The sequence below is a fragment of the Phascolarctos cinereus genome, unplaced genomic scaffold (genome assembly GCF_003287225.1).
Source record: "Phascolarctos cinereus isolate Bilbo 61053 unplaced genomic scaffold, phaCin_HiC Scaffold_2;HRSCAF=192, whole genome shotgun sequence".
Taxonomy (NCBI): Eukaryota; Metazoa; Chordata; class Mammalia; order Diprotodontia; family Phascolarctidae; genus Phascolarctos; species Phascolarctos cinereus.
The window spans coordinates 223,734,346-223,752,831 of NW_027555625.1; the positions used below are offsets into that span (position 1 = coordinate 223,734,346).

Sequence of the window (18,486 nt, forward strand, 5' to 3'; positions counted from 1 at the left end):
TGGGCTCTCAGAACCGAATGACCCCGTTTTCCCGCCGACAGCCACTTCAAAACAGGCTCGATCTGTCCCGGCGTGCCTAGCGCACACACCGTACAGCAAGATGGCAGCGCCCATGACATAGGCTCCCCCCATTCTTCCCGGCATGCCTTGAGGATTCGACGACTTTTTCCATCGGTTGGGAAGATGGCGGCTCCCGTTGAAGTAGTTCAGCCACTGGTGCAGTATTTGGTTCTGCGAGGGGACTTGGCGCGGGCTCCGTTCTCGTGGCCGTTAGGAGCGCTGGTGGCACAGGGGTGTCACGCGGCCATCGCGGCCTTGCATGCCCACCGCGACCACCCAAATACGGCGGCTTATCTCCAGGATCTGGGGAGCATGCGCAAAGTGGTCCTTGAGGTGCGGAACCCTTTGAATGGGGCGGGAGGAAAGGTGGTATTAGGGCCGGAAGCGGAAGGGACGAAGGGCGGGGGTTTCTTTTGGAGTCTTGGCGATGCCCTAGAGGGCGGAGATTGGTTCCACCCTGTTCTCCGGCCTGTGCTGGGAAGGGAGAGGGACGTGGGGCTTAGATTCCCTGCACTGTCAGGCCTGGTTTTTGATGCAAATTATGGGAGCGGCCTTCCGGTGTGGCCTCGGACGGCGGCCGTGCTGGCCCCTGCCCGGGGCCGGAGCCTTGGAGGGGCAATGGTTTGTGGGACACAAGTCTGCTTTTGTGCGGTGAATGCCCTCAGTTCGAGAACGGAGCATTTAATTAAGCCCCTAATTCTTTTCCAGGCCTTCTGCTCGGACCTGGGGATGCAGGGATCGTCCTCGTCAGAGCCATTGCTAGAGGAAAACAGCATGTTCGCAGATGATTAAATGCAGGATAGAAACAGAATAGTGATTGTTGAGAGCGGCAAAGCGCTAACACCAGAGGGGCTGAGTGTGTCAGGAACTAGGAGCTGCAAGAAAGTGAGTGGAAAGAAAGGGATGAATGTGAGAGATTCAGCAAGACTTGGTGACGTGGAATTGGGGGCAGTGCAGGCGATGAGAATGAAGAGGCCGATTGGGAAAGGGATTGTGATGACCCTGACCAGGAATTTAGGAGAAAAGGGGCACGTCTTATGTTCAGAAGGAAAATATATATTCGGTTTTGGACCTTTGAGCTTGTGCATATAGAACATCTCAGTGGAGATAGTGCAGTAAGCAGTGAGATAATGGACTGGAGTTTAGGAGAGACTGGGGCTAGGAATGTAAATTTGGTAAATTTTGCATGGAAAAGATAATTGAACAATTGGAAGTTGGTAATCTCATAAAGAAAAGAGGAGAGCCCCTGGACAGAACCCGGGGGTTACCTAAGCATAGGAGGCTGAATGTGGATTGAGGGAGATCAGTTAGGTATGAAGAAAACCACTAGAAAACAATATTATAATTAGTGTAAAGAGCGTAATATACTGAGAAAAGTCAAGAACAGTGAGAACTGTGAAAAGGTCTTTGGATTTAGCAATAAAGAGATCCTTGGTAAGGGTTGGAGAGAGTAGCTGATGGAGTAGTCAAAAGCACAAGGTCAGACATCAAAGGACTGAGAAATGAAATGAGATGGGGGAAAAATGGAGGCAGTGAGTGTTGACAGCTTTTTCAGTAAGTTTAACTATGAAAGAGAGACAGATAGATTGATAGCTTGAAGGAGTGGTAGGGTCCAGTTAAAGTTTTTAAAGATGGGGGAGACCTGAGCATAGTTGTGAGCAGTAGGGAAGTCAGTAGATGAGCTGTTGGAAATTAGGCAGAGAGGATTATCAAAGGTCCCTGAAGACATGGAGGGGATAGAATCAAGGATTCTATTGCAGAGGTGGTGCTGGCAAGGAGATTAGTGCTCCTCCAAGAGTGGAGGAGAGGATAGGGGATGATGTTGATGTGATTTAAGTGTAGAATCAGGGAGGAGAAGTGGTTCTCCAGTAATGGCCTTATTTCAGGAAGAGGACAAAGAAAAAGGATTTTGTAGGTCGCTTGAATAGAGAAAGAATAGCTACTGTACAGTTAGTCAAGAGAAGAATTTTCTGTGTACTTGTGAGGACCTATATGATAGCATAAGTTTTTGGTGGACCTTGTCAGCACGGTGTGATTTTCTCCTATGTCATTCTGAAATTTGTAAGCAAGAGTGAAGAAGGCAAATGGTGTCAGTAATCTGGTTGGCATTTGGAAAAAAGGATGAACAGTGAGGGGACATTGGGTCCAGGAGTTCAAGTATTTATTAAATACCTATCCTTTGTGAGGCACTGTACTAGGTGATGGGGGATACAGAATTACCTGGCCTCACAGAGCTTACATTCTTTTGGATAGTCACAAATGTATACAGAGAAGCGTATTTAGTGGTGTGAAGAAAGTATAAAGTTACCAGGGGGTATCAGGAAGGGTTTCTCATAGAAGGTGGTAGGTGAGATGAGCTTTGAAGGAAGCAAAAGATCCTCATTTAGTCCAGGCATTCAATGCAGCTTGTGCAAAAGCATGGCGGAGCAAAATTATATGACAAATTTAAGAAATAAGTGGGACAGTATGACTGGTTTGTTGAGCATGAATCTAGAAAGGTAGATTGGTACTATACTGATAGTTTCAAATGCCAAGAGGAGTTTGTATTTTATTCTAGAGATAAAATCCACAGCAGAGATCCACTGAAGCCTCCTGAACAGGAGACAGATATGGGCAGACCTGTGTTTTAGATTAATAGAATAAGTAATCCAGTATCAGAAAAAAAGACATTTAACAATTGTCATGCCCCCTCCACATATTTCACACCAGTTATCTTCTCTCCATTCACACATAATCATCACACTAATTCAGAAATTCATCACTTCTCACTTAAACTATTATAATGGCTTAATTGGTCTCCCTACTCTCTTCCATCCTCTCATCTTCCATCACTACTTCAAACTATCCTCTATAGAACTGCCAAAATATATAATATTTCTAAAATTCTAGTCAGATTCTTTGGTTAGTTTTATCTAGGTTTGACATAGGTACATTGAGATTCCCCAATTGCAGTTTTACTGTTGATTCTTTATCTAAATTGATTAGCTTTTCCTTTAAGCATTTAGATGCTATGCCATTTGGTACATATTTATTATATGTCCATAATGCCATTAAGCATAATGTAGTTCTCTTTCTATCTTTTAATCATCTGCTTTTATTACTGTCTATTTTTTTAGTTCAGCTGAAGCTTAATAGATTTTGCTCTAGCTCCCTTGTAATAACTTTGTTTAAAACTTTCTGCGTAAAGTCTGTTTTCTTGTAACATGTTTTTGGATTCTGTTTTCTAAATTCTGCTATTCTCTTTTATAGGTGAGTTTATCCCATTCAGATTTGCAGTTATGATCGATAATTGTCTATTTCTCCCTAACCTATCCTTTTATACTTCTTTCTCTGTTAGCCTTTCTCCTGGTCCTCTTTTCTCCCCTTCATACTCCAACCTCTGAAGATGGAGTTTGTTATGCTTGTGACTAATCTTTCTCTAAATCTCTCCTCTCTTTTAATCTCCCTGTCTACTCTTCCAATCCCTGTCTTCCCCTACCTCCCAATAAATATGAGAGAGAGCTTGGGGGGTGACTTCCCCTATGCAAGTTTTGGAAAAGGACCCCACTTAAATTTTCCCTTGTTGGGGTAGTAAATTAAGGGAAAGTGAATATATTTCTTTAAATGTCTTTCTGCACAGCTCGATTTGGGAATCTGGGATTATGGATGGCATGGAACTTGTGTAATTCAGTAGTAATTTCAGTAATTGCTGATATCCTTCTGGGAAGAGGAAGTAAGTTCATTTTTTTCTTTGTGTCTTTCTTATAGAAAAGGAAATGAAATCTCAATTAGGACAGCTTGCACATCAATGGCAAAGCTGAAATTAGAACCTGAGGTCTTCCTAGGCCGTCTTCTTTGGTATAATCTGGTCCTTTGCTTTTAGATAGTAGGGAACCATTTGACCTGTGTTCATATTCTTCTGTCCTTTCCCCTTTTTCTACTCTACTACAGGCTCCAGATGAGGCTGCCCTGATGGCTCTGGCCGAGACCTTGAAACAGAACAACGTTGACTATATGCTGTGGCTGGAGCAGCCAGAAAACATTGCCACCTGCATAGCTCTTCGGCCTTACTTCAAAGGGGAGGTGAACACACATTTGAGGAAGTTCAAGTTACTGAAGTAACCATCATATGTGAGAGCTATTTTGGACAAATGGGACCCAGAATCTGCATGCCACCCATCTCTTGGCATCTCTGCAAAAAGTGTGTCAACAACTCATTGACACACCCCACTTTTGCCTTCAATACTGGCAATTTCTTTAGAGGTAGTTGCAAATAGATTAATTTTTGAGAAAATTTCAACAAATAAATAGTTCCTCTTTCTGTGAATGTGGGAAAGATGGATGAACAACAATGGGACTCTGCTAGTTATTGTGTCACTTTGTGACTTGATTAGGTGCTTATTGGCCTGGGGCACTCTCTCTGTCTGGGAGGCCTTTAAACACATTTACACAGTTTGATGTGAATAGTTATCCTGGGGAAAGAAGGAGCTGCCTGTAGTCTACTTTTTCAAGCAGTAGCTAATTAGAATGAGGATGATCACTTTGATTTAACATTTCAAACCAGATCACAGGATTTAGAGCTGGAAGGTATCTTAGAACTCAGCCCGGGTGATCTTATCCCCTTCCCCGCCCAGGGACCCTTTTGGTAAATCTGAAGGCTGCAGACCTTTTCTCAGATTATTTTTAAATTCATAAATATATGCAGGACTACAAATGAAACCAAGTGTATTGAAATATAGTTAACAAATTTTTAAAAAGTCCATGAATTCAAGAAATGCTGATCTAATCCAACTCTGTTATTTTACAGATGAGTTAATAGGCTCTGAGAATTTAGGTAACTTGTCCAAAGTCACACAGTAACATCACAAATTCAGGCCGAGGTCCTCTAATGGCAAGTCTAGTGCTTTTCCTCCTTCTCCCAAGGTAGTGTTTTCATATGCATTTTCATTTGATTCGGTTCTTTATTGATAGAAACTGCATATATTTTCACGTATTTAACCTAATTGATAACTCCCAAATATAAGTTCACAATTATGTGCTTGAGTCTGACGTTTCCAGCTGCTTGCTATATATATTGTAGATAATTATTTTATTGATGCTTTCTTAAAAACATTAGCTACCAATGACTGACCCTCTCATCCCCAGCACTCAAAAAACTTTCTCTTGTAAAACAAATCACATTGTCTGTGTCTGACAATATATTTCATTCTGCACAAAAGGTGGAAGCCAGGATAAAATTGAATGTGTTACAGGATCAAAATCATCAACGGAGAGGAAAATGAGGCCAGAGCAGGGATGGGCTGGGAAGACAGAGAGGATGGAGTGACTGGACATTTCTGGATCAATAAGATCAAGGGTAGGCCTATTTCTGTCAAACTATTGACAAGCACTTATTGCTTATTCATTCATTCATTCATTCATTCATTTATTTGCTGCATGCTTATTCTAAGCACTAGGGAAATAAAAGCAAAAACATAGTCCTGCCCTCAAGGAGCTCCCATTCTAATAGGAGGAGATAACGTGCAAAACATCTGTGTACACACAAGGTATATATAGTATAAATGGGAGGTATTTTCAGAGAGAAGGCACTAGTGGGTGGTGGGGGAGGAGGAGAAGGAGATGGGGCTGTTAGAGAGGGGACTGGGAAAGGACTTCAGCATAAGGTGAGATTTCAGCTGAATCTTGAAGGAAGCCAGGAGAAAGAGGTGAAGACAATGTTCTAGCCAGTGAAAGTATGGAGATGGAGTGTCATGTTTGAGAAACAGAAAGAAGGCCAATACTGCTAGATTTTAGACGTGGAGGAAAAGAAAGTGTAAAGAAGACTGGAAAGTTAGGAAGGGGCCATGTTGTGATGAAAAGGTTTAAAAGCCAAACAAGATTCTACTGATTCTGGAGTCACTGGAGTTTATTGAATAGGGAAGAGGGACATAGTCAGACATTTTGCTTTTGAAAGTCAGATCACTTTGGCAGCAGAGTAGAGGGTGTCCTAGGGTGGGGAAGAGACTTAAAGCAGGGAGACTAACCAGCAGGCTATTATAATAGTTTAGGCATGAGATGATGAGAGCCTTCACCAAGGTGGTGACTGTGTGAGTGGAGAGAAGGGGATGGCTTTGAGAAATGTTGCAAAGGTAGAAACAAGATGTAGCAACAGATTAGATAGATGGGGTGAGTAAGAGGAGTTGAGGGTGCCGCTGAGATTGTGAACCTGTGTGACTGAGAGGATGGTGGTACTCTCCACAGGCGAGTTTGGGAGCAGGGAGGGTTTGGGGTTTCCCCAGATCTTTTCTATAACATGTCGAGTGTGAGATGCCCACGTGTATAGCCGAGTTGGATGAAGGTACAGGTCATGGAAGACGAAGATGATGAACTGGTAGGTCAGGATGTTTGAGGGAACATCACTATACGTTGAAGATCCTGAATATAAGGGAAGGGGCTGGGCTGGGGAAGCTAGGAAGCTAGGTCTTAAACGAGAAAGGAAAGAGGGTGACATAACTGGCAGTAAGTCAGCCAGGAAGGAGAAATGGTTGCCAAATGACGATGCTAGGGGAAGGGCCTAGAAGGGGCAGTGAGGAGTGAAGAATGAATTTATTCACTTGCTCAGCCTTTGTTGGTGTAGGCTTGAGCATGCAGGAGAAAAGACACATTCAGTGCTGGAGAAAGTGACAAAAGATGCAGTGTTTACTGAGGGAGTCAGGTGTCTGATCGCAAGGACAGAGCAGGCATGTTAGAGGAACAGGTCTAATAGGAATGGGGAGATGTTCAATAAAATGGGGTTCCAGTTTGTGAATGTCGGGGGGATAGGCTGGTTTATGCAAGGATTACATGAATGGGGAACAGAAATTAGGCAGTGGTAGGAGAAGAGTTTGCATTTAGGTAGCCTTGAACTTTGAACTGAGGCTTTTGAAGAGGAAGCAGTCTCGTTTGTGTAGGTGGGTCGTTAACTACTTCCCAGGAAGCAAATCCAGCTCTGCTCCTGGCCCCAGCTAAGAATCAATTTGATTTTCTCCCTCAGGAAAGGGAATCCAGTCTCTGATCTGGGATGTGCACGATCTCAAGGCAAGAGACCTGCTGTTGGTAGTCTTTGCTAGTTGTGAAAATCTGAGGCCTGGTTGATTAATATACCTCCCCTTGTGAAAAAGTATAGTGCAGCCCCCAAACCTCAGCTTTAATGTTGATAAGATTTTTAGGGGTGGGGAATGAGGTAAGTGGTAGTGAGGGACTGGTTGTGTCATGAGGGGCTGGTTGGGTGATAGGCTGCAGAGTCCATGAGGAGCAGAAGACTCCAGTCAGTATATTTCCAGGTGGGGTGGAATCAAGGAGAGGGGTAGAGAGGAGAGGAGGCTTAGGACATCCACTCACAATTCCAGAAGATACTGCCTAGCTGACTGGGGTGGTACAGGCAGCCTCTATAGTGGCTGCCCCCTCTCTCTGTGATAGAGACCCTAGGGGATATGTGCCAGAATCACTTACACTTATGTGGCACTTTAAGGTTTAAAAAATGCTTTATGTACACCTTTTCATTTGATTCTCACAACATCCTTGTGAAACAGGTAATATAGATATTATTCTGATTTTTGAGATGGGAAAAAAGTCAGAAAGCCTAAGTGACTTGTGGGGTGTGATCTGGGACAATTTGAACCAGTGTCCTCTGGCTAAGTTGCTCTTTTTACTATATATCCTGTTGTGTCAAATAACATTGGCCATTAACATGCCAATTTGGAAGAATTCTAAAAAATGGCATTTATCTTCTTTTTATATCAGGAGACCCCTACCTAGATTTTTGCTGCAAATCTATTACATGACTAAAGGCAGATCATAGTGCCTTATCTTTCCCTCTCTCACCAGTGGTACAGTGAATATTACATTGAGCCTAGGGTCAGGAAGTCTTGAGTTCAAATTCAGCCTCACGTATTTACTACCTGTATGAGGCTGGGCTAATCACTTAACCTGTTTGCCTCAATTTCCTCAACCGCAAAATGAGATAATACCAGTACCCGCCTCACAGTGTTGTTGTGAGGATGAAATGAGATATTTGTAAAAAATGTGTAGCACAGTGTCTGGCACAAGTAGGTGTTATGTAAATGCTTATTTCCTCCCTCTACCCCATCAGTTCATTATAAAGGTACGGTCAGGTACTTATGCCCTTCTAGTAGGAAAGAGATGTTTCTCTTAGCGATAGATTAGTTATGTGATTATAGAGATTTCCACTTAGAGGGCTTGGAGGGCCATCTCTTTCTTCAAAGTTCAGTTTAGGTGCTATTTCACCTAAAAGTATTTTTCTCTCTCTTCAAATGTTCCTAGGGTACTTTCCCAGGCTCTCTCTTTTGTATTGTGTGATTTCTTTGCCCTCGCTTCTGGTTTCTGAGCACTGATGGAGAAAACCTTGAAAAACTGATTTCACTCACTACAAATTTATGGTACATATCCTTGGCTGGGCTTTTGCTGCTGCTCAATAGTCTCGTCTCCTTCCCTACAGTAACTATTGAAAACTTTTTTTTATGTGTACTGCCAATAATAGCCCTATATACAGATGTCCTAGCTTCTTACTTCTCTGGGAATGAGGTTATGTGGGGTGAGCTCCTTCAGCTTTCCTGCTCTAGTCCTTAACAACCACTGCTCTGTATCCCTCTGATCCTGGACTCATCCCTGTTCTCTAAGGCTAATCCTGAGATCCTTCTCCTTCTGCCTCCTCTAGACTTTGTTCCTTAATCATCTCCTCTTTCATATCAACCTCTTCCTTTGCCACCAGCTCTCTTCCCTCTGCCTCGATTCCTAACACTTCTTTGTGATCCTTCTACCCCATCCAGCTACTGTTCATCTTTCTCATTGCTACACTTTAGGCTTTTACCCTAGTTGCCCTATTAAAAGTTCATTAACAGCTTCCTAGCTGCCAAATCCAAGGAATGGCTTTCTCTGAATCCTTTGTTTATTTAGCCCTACCAACTGAGAGCCTCTGTTCTTCATGTCTCTTTTGACTTTTTCTCCCTTAGTCCTATTTCTGCTCAGAGCTTTTACCTGCTAGAGATATCTCAAAACTCAGAATGTCCAATCTTGATCTCTCTTTGGAGTTCCAGCTGCCTTCAGGGCATTCCTTACCCCTCTTGGTGTCTTTCAAAGTTTTCTCCTCTGGAGTCTTATTTCTCCTTAGACATTCTACTTTATAGAAAGATAACCTCAAAATCCAAATGTTTGGTCTTGATCTCTTTTCTGAGCTCCAACTGCCTTAAGGACATTTCTACCTGTCACCTAAAACTCAACATGTATAAAACTAAACTTATTTCCCCCTTAAATCTGCTTTGTTTGACTTCGCTATTTGTTAGTGGCACTATCATTCACCCAGTCTGCCTTGTTAGGAACCTTGGGGATTATCTTCAGCTTTCCCCTCAGTCACCTTTAATATCCAATCAGTTAATAGTCCTGTTGATTCGATTTCTTTAGCATCTCTTATGTTTGACTCTTCTAATCCTATTACAGCCAGCCTAATACAGGACATTGCCACCCACCTGGATAAACTACTATATTAGCTCAACAGGTCTTATTGTTTCCCATCTTCCTCCCCACCAGACCATGTGATACACCACTGCCTGAAAAGGCTTTCTTCTATACAGCTCTAGTCCTGTAATTCTGCTCACAAATCTTATTTGTTCCAGTCTTTCCTCCTGAGGAAAGTTAAAATTTGTCTGCCTGATATTCAAAGCCCTTCATGTTACCCTTCGCACCCTTTCTCATTCTCCTCCATGGACTCTGCTTCAGTCAGATTAGACAACATTATTCCTGGAACACTCCATTCTTATTATGTCTCCTTACTGCTAATGTCTGGAATGCCCACTTTCTACTTGTTGAACCCTCAGCTGTCTTTGAAAACACTACTCAAATGCTCTCTATTTTCTCCATGAAGCTTTTTGTGATCTCTCAGGTTAGTATAATTTTTAGGTCATTCAGACCTAACATAACACCTTGTTGTTTTGTTACTCTCTAATGAACCCAATTAATTGTTTTATTGCAGCTATTTGTGTCGGTGTCCTAGCCTCTTCTTGGACTGAGCTTGAGAGGAGGTACCATATCATTGCTAAACTTTGTATCTCCCCCAGTACCTAGCAGGGCTCTACACAGAGTCGGTGCTTAAACTATCTTCCCTATAAGCTACTTGGCAGCTAGGGCACCTATGTTACTGTTCATTTTGTACCCCTAGAGCCAAACATGGTGCCTTACACACCATAGGTTTTTGAATGCTTGTGGTTATACTGAATTAGTAGAGGTATCTAAAGTCTTAACAGTGGTGTGACTTTGAAGAAGTGATTTAAGCACTCTCAAGTTTCTTCTTCCATAAAATAACACATCTGCCCTATGGACTGCATGGAGTTGTCCAGATCAAATAAAATAATGACAAAGTAATCTGTAAAGGATGTTTTGTTGTTCAGTAAGTTTTTCAGTCATGTCCAACTCTTTGTGACTCCATTTGGGGTTTTCTTGGCAAAAATACTGGAGTGGTTTGCTGTTTCCTTCTCCAGCTCATTTTACAGATGAGGAACTGAGGCAAACAAGGTTAAGTGACTTGCCCAGGGTCACATAGCTAGGAAGTGTCTGAGGCCAGATTTAAACTCAGGAAGATGAGTCTTCCTGACTCCAAGCACAGCACTCATCCACTGCATCACCTAGATGCTCCAAAAATATATTATTGTTATTAATTAGATTAGTTCCTATATCTTATAGATGGGAAACCAGAAGCCCAGGGCTTAAGTGACTCTACCAGGTAGTGTCCTTCCTGGTGCCCAAGGGGGATTAAATGTCTGGTCGTAAAGTGGGAGTAAAGAATAATTGACGGGCATCACACTCCCCTAGTCCCTTCACGTCAGGAGGTGAGAAATGTCTCCAGTGATGAACTTATGGGAAAAAATGGATTGGAACTGTACAGTAGCCCTTTTCTCTTTGTTAGGCCTAGGGACACAGTTTGTCTTCACAGGGTCGGACTGAAATATAGGACCAACCCTCTCCTCAAAGGAAAAGAGTACTTTTCCACCCCACCCTGCACCCCTCCAACCTAGCCCCTGACATTGACATGGACTTAACTCCCAGAGATACTTACTAAATATGAATAACTAATGGTGGAATGAAAGGTTTGCTTCCCTAGTTGGAATGAGTTCACAGGAGTTCAGGAGACTGTGAAACCTCCTGAAATCATATAGACTTACGTTCCTACCAAGGTTTGTCTTAATTATATTAAGTGGCAACATATTCTGCTAGGTTTAGGTTGCCTTAAGAAAAAACATCAGGGCATAATTTTATACATCTTTTTTGTTAAAGGTATTATTATAGTAGTTAAGCTCACTTCTTCTGGTTCCTCAACAACTTCCTCAAAGTTTAGCAAGCAACATACATTGGGAAATAGGATTCAAATAAAACCAATCATCTGGATGTGGCATCATCTGTGTCTGAAAACATCAAGGTTACCAGACAATCTCATGGTGATGCCTGGATGAATCCAGGAAGTCAAGATCAAAGAATGAGCTTCTCCTATTTTAAAGATGAAAATGACCTGGCCATGGAAATGAGGAACCAGCTAGGACTGTCTCCAAGTCCATCATGAGGACTACAGTGGAAGTTTTCAGAATTACTTCCTCTTATTAAACCTGAATTTTCAGTTAACTAGTGTAGACTTGTGATATTTCTGTATACTTTTTATTGTTTTCATTAATTTATTGTGTAGGCAACCCATATTGCTGGTAAACCAGGTCCGTTCTGTGGCTGAAAAGTGATTTTCCTGTGGAATGACAGAAGTGCCATAGGTGCAAGCAATTTTATTTTCCTCAAATTTAGCAATCATTTTAAACTGTACAAACATAAAACAAACAGTGCAACTATAAAAACTTTTAAGGTGACATGCATACTTTAAGGTGCAGCTGGGTTGGGATGGGGGAAGTGCTGTCTTATGTTGGCATCTTCTATATTCTCTACCTTTTTTTCTAGTTCCTTACACGAAAGCAGTCAGCCAGGAAACTTCACTTGGAATGCTGAAGTGAGAGTTGAACACCCTGAAGTCAGATTGCACATCTATATGTGACAAACAAAAGAGAACATCTCCTTTGCCTCCACCTCAGGGTAATAGGGCAATGAGATGGAGGGTTAGAGTAATGTAGGGCTGGGCAGTCAGGCTGGGAATGAATAGGTCAAGGATGAAGTTTATGAAGAATTTAAGGAGGTCATTTATAATTGAGGATTTCATTTCTGATTTGTGGTTACTACCCATTGTTACTTAGCTCTTCCTTCATCTTTTCATTCATTACATTTTCTGAACAAATTATTTTCTCTATTAGGTGAAAATATTTGTAACTGAGGGGAACTGGGTAGAAAGGAGGGTAAGAGCTAAGAAAATGGCTTCTTCTTTAATGATGGAGTCTATGTTCTTTGTTCTTAAACATTTCTTTTGCCCAGAAAGCAGAGGTAGTAGGGGTGGAGAATATCATTTTTTGGCCCAGGGAAGCTGGTGATGCTACCTCTGGTTCTTTCACAACACCATTCTCAAGCTTTTCTATTCTCACAGTGAAATTTCTAAAGGCAGGAAATGGGTCCATTGGATCCCTTATGGGAGGGAAGGATTGTGGAAAGGGATAAAATTAGCCCTATAGCAGGAGGTAGATTTTTCCCAGCCTGATATAGAAATAAGTATGTCTGGATTGATGGTAATTCAAATCCTAAACTTAAAACCTGAAAAGTGAGGATTTCTTTGAGAACTAATTTTCCCCTTTATTCAAGAAACCGATGTAATTTTGACATTTACTCATAAGAATAGCTCCTAGTATAGTTCTCTGGAACAAGTCAGTTTGTCCCATGGGACTCTTCAGTATAGCATAGCGATTGGTCCCCTTTGACACAGGGGACGGCACTTTCTGGCAGTGACATTATTGGTTGTCAATTCTTAAAGTAAATCCATAAATGGCATCACAGTTATTAAAATGTTGAAATAGTTAGCCAAATGTTTCAGAACTGCAATTCAATCAACAAGTTATATTTTATACACACAAAATTTAGAAAAATCAAGTGTGATATTAAAAGCATAAAACTGAACAGAAGGAAATAAATTTCTACAAGAAATCAGAAATATTTACAGGGATATTTAAAGGGCAGAATAAGCTGCTTAGATCATAGAATTTACTTTTATTTTAAATAACTTTAGCTACCTTAGTTGTTAATACAATAAAAGCAGAAAGAACAAACTGCCTTTTTTCCACATTTAATCAGAAAATTGTATCTACAATAACTCAAAGACTTTGCCCTTTGTCCTTCCCCAACCCTTCCAAAAAATTATTGCATTTTCCCCCAAACTTTACTTTTTTTTGTAATCCCTTGCAAATGTACACATTTCAGCCTCTATTGCTGGAGGCATCTTGATTTAAACCATCTTAAAAAAAATGGAATGGGGAGGAGGAGGTGCAAAATACTTTCTTGAAGCCAACAGACATAGAATTGCTAGAAGAAGCTGATTGTACACACGAGCTGCCTGGGGATGGGATAGGCTTTACAGAAAGATGACAGCCTTTTGTAGTTGTTTTTTTGCTGAAGGGCACAGGGCTGCCAAAGCCCTTCTTCCATAATGGGGTCAGAGTCAAATCCAGCTGAAATGGAGTTTCTTTCTCCACTTGGAACTTTTCATCTTGGTTCTCCTCCAAAAGCCTTCATTCAGATAAGAAGCCAATGACTGATTATAAAAATAAGAACAATTAAATTTGGCTCAAGAAATCGATTGTCCAACTTTTCTGCCGCATTGCTCTCTCAATATCCAAGGCCTTTACAAAGCAAAAAACACCTCCCCAACCCTCAGCAAAAAGCAAACCCCCCCTTTTTTTTTTGCTCCAAATACTACGACCTGAAGAATGGCTGCAGATTGAGATATCAAAAATCTCAGAAAAATATATAATATATTTGTATATCTCTGTATGTCTATTATTTAAATTTCACATTCCTTTAAAAGTGGTTATTCAGTCAGTAGCTGCTGAAGGAGGCTCTTCTGCTGGGCCTGGGGGTTCTGCGGACCTGATGTGGGTTTTTGAGATCCCAGGGGCCCAGGCTGGTTCAGGTAAGGGTCCCCGCCTACCAGATTCACTGTACACTGGACGTCGGCGAACACCTGAACCTGCTGCACCTGCTGGAACACAAACAAAAGCTGTGTTGAGACAGAAGGCTCGGCCCCCCCGGCTCATGAGTGCGTACTACTTGAAGTGGGAACTCACTAGAGCATTCCTCTAGTCTGTAGTCACCACAGAGAAGAACTCTTCTGTCTTCTTGTCCTATAAAAAGAAAATTGCTGCACTCATTTTGCTCAGGGTTCTAGAAAGTTCACACTTTAAAAATAAAACAAAAATTGGAATGGCCAAGCTGCCTACAGGGTTGCCATCATTACTGCAAATGAACATCGTTGGTAATACTAGTTCAATGGGGAAAGCCCAGTTTCACAGACTGGGGACCAAGTGGTGGTGTGTTTTTTATTTTTGTTGTTTGGACAAATGGCTTAAAAGCCTACTTTACTAATGAAGCCACCCAGTGTCTCCAAATGGAGTTCTTCTACTGTGTCACTGGATGGGCAAAAGGCAATGCCTGAATCAAAATAATATTATCAAGAAGAAACCACCACTAGTCATGCATCAAAAGACCAGCACTACCAAGGTTAACTGAGAGAACTGTTTTATCTAAATTCTATGTCATTATAAAGTGGGAATACAGGGAAACAGCATTTTTACATTTGATATTTTCTCAGATAAAAGATACATTTGGATTACATCCCTCCCCCCACCCCATGCCACCATCCCTCCCCACACCCCAGCATAGCAAATGTGAGCTTTATTAGCATTCATGTTCTGCTAAAAAAAAATTTCTAGTTAAACTGTTCTAGTACTTTATATCTGGAGAATAAAACTAGTTATCTGTCTTGTACTACTCAGCCATAGCAATCAAAAAATTATTGGGGGTAATATATTGCCTACTGAGCCCACTCACACAAACCCCTGCACATGATCTCACGTCAGGAATTTGTGCTTTGTGCTTTTAAAATATGAGATTTTATTGTTAGACCAGTGTATCATTATATCACATTAGGGATGTACTGCTTTGTTAACAGCATTCTGTACAGCCATTTATCAATAGTTCATGCTTGCAAGGCCCTTGTAAATTTTCCTTCAGCCTTTACTGTCTTTACTGAATAAAACTAATTTGTGTCAAACTCTAATGAATACATTCTCCTTAAGTTCACCGACTGCCACTGGTAAACCTGCCCCATCTCTATACCATCCTACTCCATAACTTCTGATAATCTTTCTTCTCCTCTGCCTGCCTTTTGTACCAGTAAGGTGTGCTCCAAAAGCTATCTCAAAACTTAAATTATGAAATTATCCTTGAACAAGGCTCATTTTGTTTGTCTCTTTCAGTCTGATGGATCAACTGAAGCATTACTAGTAAAAGCTGTATAACCTCCTGAAGACTAGCTTTGCTTTCTTCTCACATAGTTTTATTTCCCTGTAATACACCTGAAAAACAAAAAATACAAACACCTCTCAATTGTTCTTACTAGCTGTCTGTGTGTTCTCCCCATTCTTTAGAAATCTATACTCTTGCGGCAGCTAGGTGGTGCAATGGATAGAGTACCGGCCCTGGATTCAGGAGCACCTAAGTTCAAATCCGGCCTCAGACACATAACACTTACTAGCTGTGTGACCCTGGGCAACTCACTTAACCCCACTGCCTAGCCTAAAAAAAAAAAAATCTATACTCTTTCCTTCCCTTCCCCAGATCTACTCTATCTCTGCTTTAAATTTATGAACACTTGTCAAGCATTTCTCCAATAGATCCTCTTATGAAAAAACTACTTAAGTTCTTGTCCTAAAGGAGCTTCTAATCTAAAAATTATAAGACCCATACACAGGTAATTATGGCATCTATTATATTCAGGTGGTGTGTATGGAAGAGGGAAAGCATAATGGCAGGGGATAGCCAGGTAATGTTGGAAGTTTGGGGAAGGGACCAATGAAGGAGGTGGTCTTGAATGAAGACATGTTGCTCTATTGTTCCAAAAATAGGATATGGTATGTAAAAATGAATAGAAGTGAAAAAGGGGGATAAAACTGAGGAGCACTAAGTCACCTGATTTGGCTAGAGCAGTGGTTCTCAAGCTTTTTGGTCTCAGGATCCTCTTACACTCTTAAAAATTGAGGACTCCCTAAAGAACTTCTGTTTATGTGGGCTACATCTGTTGATATTTACTGCATTAGAAATAAATTTTTTTGGCATTATTACGTAAATGATTTTGACTTTGCTGGGCGCTGACATGGTCTTGGGGAATCTTTCTGGGTCCCCAAACCACACTCTGAGAAGTGCTGGGTTACAGCACAGAATGTAGGAGAGCAGTACAAAATGCAGCTGGAGAGCTTTAAATGCTAAACAAGAGAATTTGTATTTTATCTTATAGGAAGTGGAGAGCCACTAAATTTGTTTTTAACAGGAGAGGGCTGTGGTCAGACTTGTGTTTTAGCAACACTAAAGACTAGAGGCAGTTTTGGCCTTTGCTCCTCTGCCCTGCAAACATGTGGCACATTATGAAAGGATGACAAAACTATCACTTTCTCCTCCTTCATATTTATTGCCTCTATTCTTTTCTTTTGCATTCCCACTGTTACCACTCAAATTCAGGCTCACATCCTGACTTATGCTAGGACTAACGAAAAAGCTTATGAAATGACCTCCCCATATTTAGTTTCTTCTGTATTATAATCCATCCTGCTCACCACAACCACTAAGTGAAAACATCTATGTCATCTCATCACTTCCTTACTCAACAACTTTCTATGGGCATAGAATTTTAAAGTCTAAATATGTTAACCTGTACATCTCCTTTCTCCCCACCCTCTTCTCTAGCCTGACCCCTAGTGCACCCCACACCCCATGCTTTAGCCAGATGGCTTCACTGCCCCCAGAACATGCCTTGCACATACCTGCTTTATTGCTTTCACATTCAGACTTTAAGGTCCAGCTCAGTTTGCACCCCTTCCACGAAGGTTCTGCTGACTGCCCCAGCAACTAGTGAGTTATTTTTCCTCTCAACAAGCACTCACTATCCCTACCATTCATTTGGTACTTAAAATATATTGCCTTCTTTGCCTCTTTTGTCTTTTATAAATGCATCTTATCTCCCCAATTAGATTACAAGTTCCCAGAGGGCAGGGGCTGGCTCTTGCCCTTGTATTCTCCACAGTGCTAGCCCTGCACATAGGAAGCACAAAATTATGTTCAATTGTGTGAATAAACCACTATTTCTACAAGTGCCCCCATTAAACATGAACATTAACAGTGTACATAGATACAGAAATGACCAATTCAGAAATGCTGAGCTGGCCCACACAATTAGTACCTCTGATGGATCTATGCTTAAAAGTTTCTTACTGACCTGGGCACTGCCATCTGATTCTGTTTTGAGAATGTCAGCTGATGAAAGCTGATTGCAGTAAAGGCCTGTGTGTCTCAATGCTGGATCATTTATCTGTTATGGACAAATTCAAGAACAATTACAAATGTGCTGTTTAATTCAGGTATAATTCCATCAAAATTAAGGATCCATATTTTGAAGAAAACAAGAACTTGATGATTGATATACCACAAATGCCAGTATACACTACTAAAATGTATATGATTCCTTGTTTTTTGAAGTTTACATGATCATTTTGAGCACGAGGTGATAAAAGGGACTTGGAGGGACCATTACTTATTACAGGCCTTGTGTTGTTCATTAACCTATATTTCTGGGTCTCACACTCCAACTGTTGCCACTGCTGGGCCCCATTTAGATTGTGGTGAAGGAACAGGGAAGAGATGGATGAATAGTCGTTAACTCAATTCAATTTTTTTTAATTTAAAATTTTATTTTTCCCCCAACTGCATTAAAAAGAATTTTTAATATTTGTTTAAAAAAAACACACAACAAAACAAAGAATTAAAAGATAATTTGAAGAGGGAAAAATAAAGGAAAGCTTCATGAAGGTGAAATATGTGGTGTTAGAATTGAGAGGGCCTGGCAATTGATTAGATATAGAAGGGAGAAGAAGATAAAAGCGTCAAAGATAAAGCAAAGGTTTGTAACTAGAGTGACTATAAAGATGGTGATATTCTTAATAGAAATAGAGATAAGTTGGAAAAGGGGTGTGTGTGTGAAAATTTAGTTATGGAAGATGACAACCCATTTTGGGCATGCTAAGTTTGATCTGACAACGGAAAATCCAAGTAGAGGACAACGCATCTAGGTAGAGGTGTCCAATAGGCATACTCTCTTTCCTATCCAACAGTACCAGTAATCCAGATTTTTATCAGACTCAGATAGGTGCATATATATGTATATACGTATGGACACACAAGTATATGTATGTGTGTATACATATGTATGCATATACATATACTATATATAATACA

The 18,486-nt window shown here is 41.0% G+C and overlaps 2 protein-coding genes across 12 annotated transcripts in view; one reads left to right on the forward strand and one right to left on the reverse strand.

Annotated features, from left to right (window-relative positions):
* Positions 1–133: 133 nt before the first annotated feature.
* PTRHD1 (peptidyl-tRNA hydrolase domain containing 1) lies at positions 134–4,391 on the forward strand. Its single transcript, XM_020983961.2, has 2 exons — positions 134–393; positions 3,991–4,391. Exons 1-2 carry the CDS (start codon positions 184–186, stop codon positions 4,159–4,161), a joined length of 381 nt encoding a protein of 126 aa, XP_020839620.1. The 5' UTR covers positions 134–183; the 3' UTR covers positions 4,162–4,391.
* A 7,426-nt stretch (positions 4,392–11,817) lies between these two features.
* The window catches only part of NCOA1 (nuclear receptor coactivator 1), a 213,862-nt gene continuing 207,193 nt past the window's right edge, over positions 11,818–18,486 (reverse strand). For 8 of the 11 annotated variants that reach the window (XM_078149820.1, XM_078149819.1, XM_020983963.2 and 5 more), the window contains 2 exons: positions 17,471–17,563; positions 11,818–14,182 (listed from right to left, as the gene is read on the reverse strand). In XM_078149820.1, the coding sequence (XP_078005946.1) occupies positions 14,012–14,182; positions 17,471–17,563 (264 nt within the window). In that variant the 3' untranslated portion in view covers positions 11,818–14,011. Of the gene's footprint in view, positions 14,183–14,267; positions 14,325–17,470; positions 17,564–18,486 lie in introns of all 11 variants that reach the window. The other 3 variants (XM_020983971.2, XM_020983970.2, XM_020983968.2) reach the window with 3 other exon arrangements.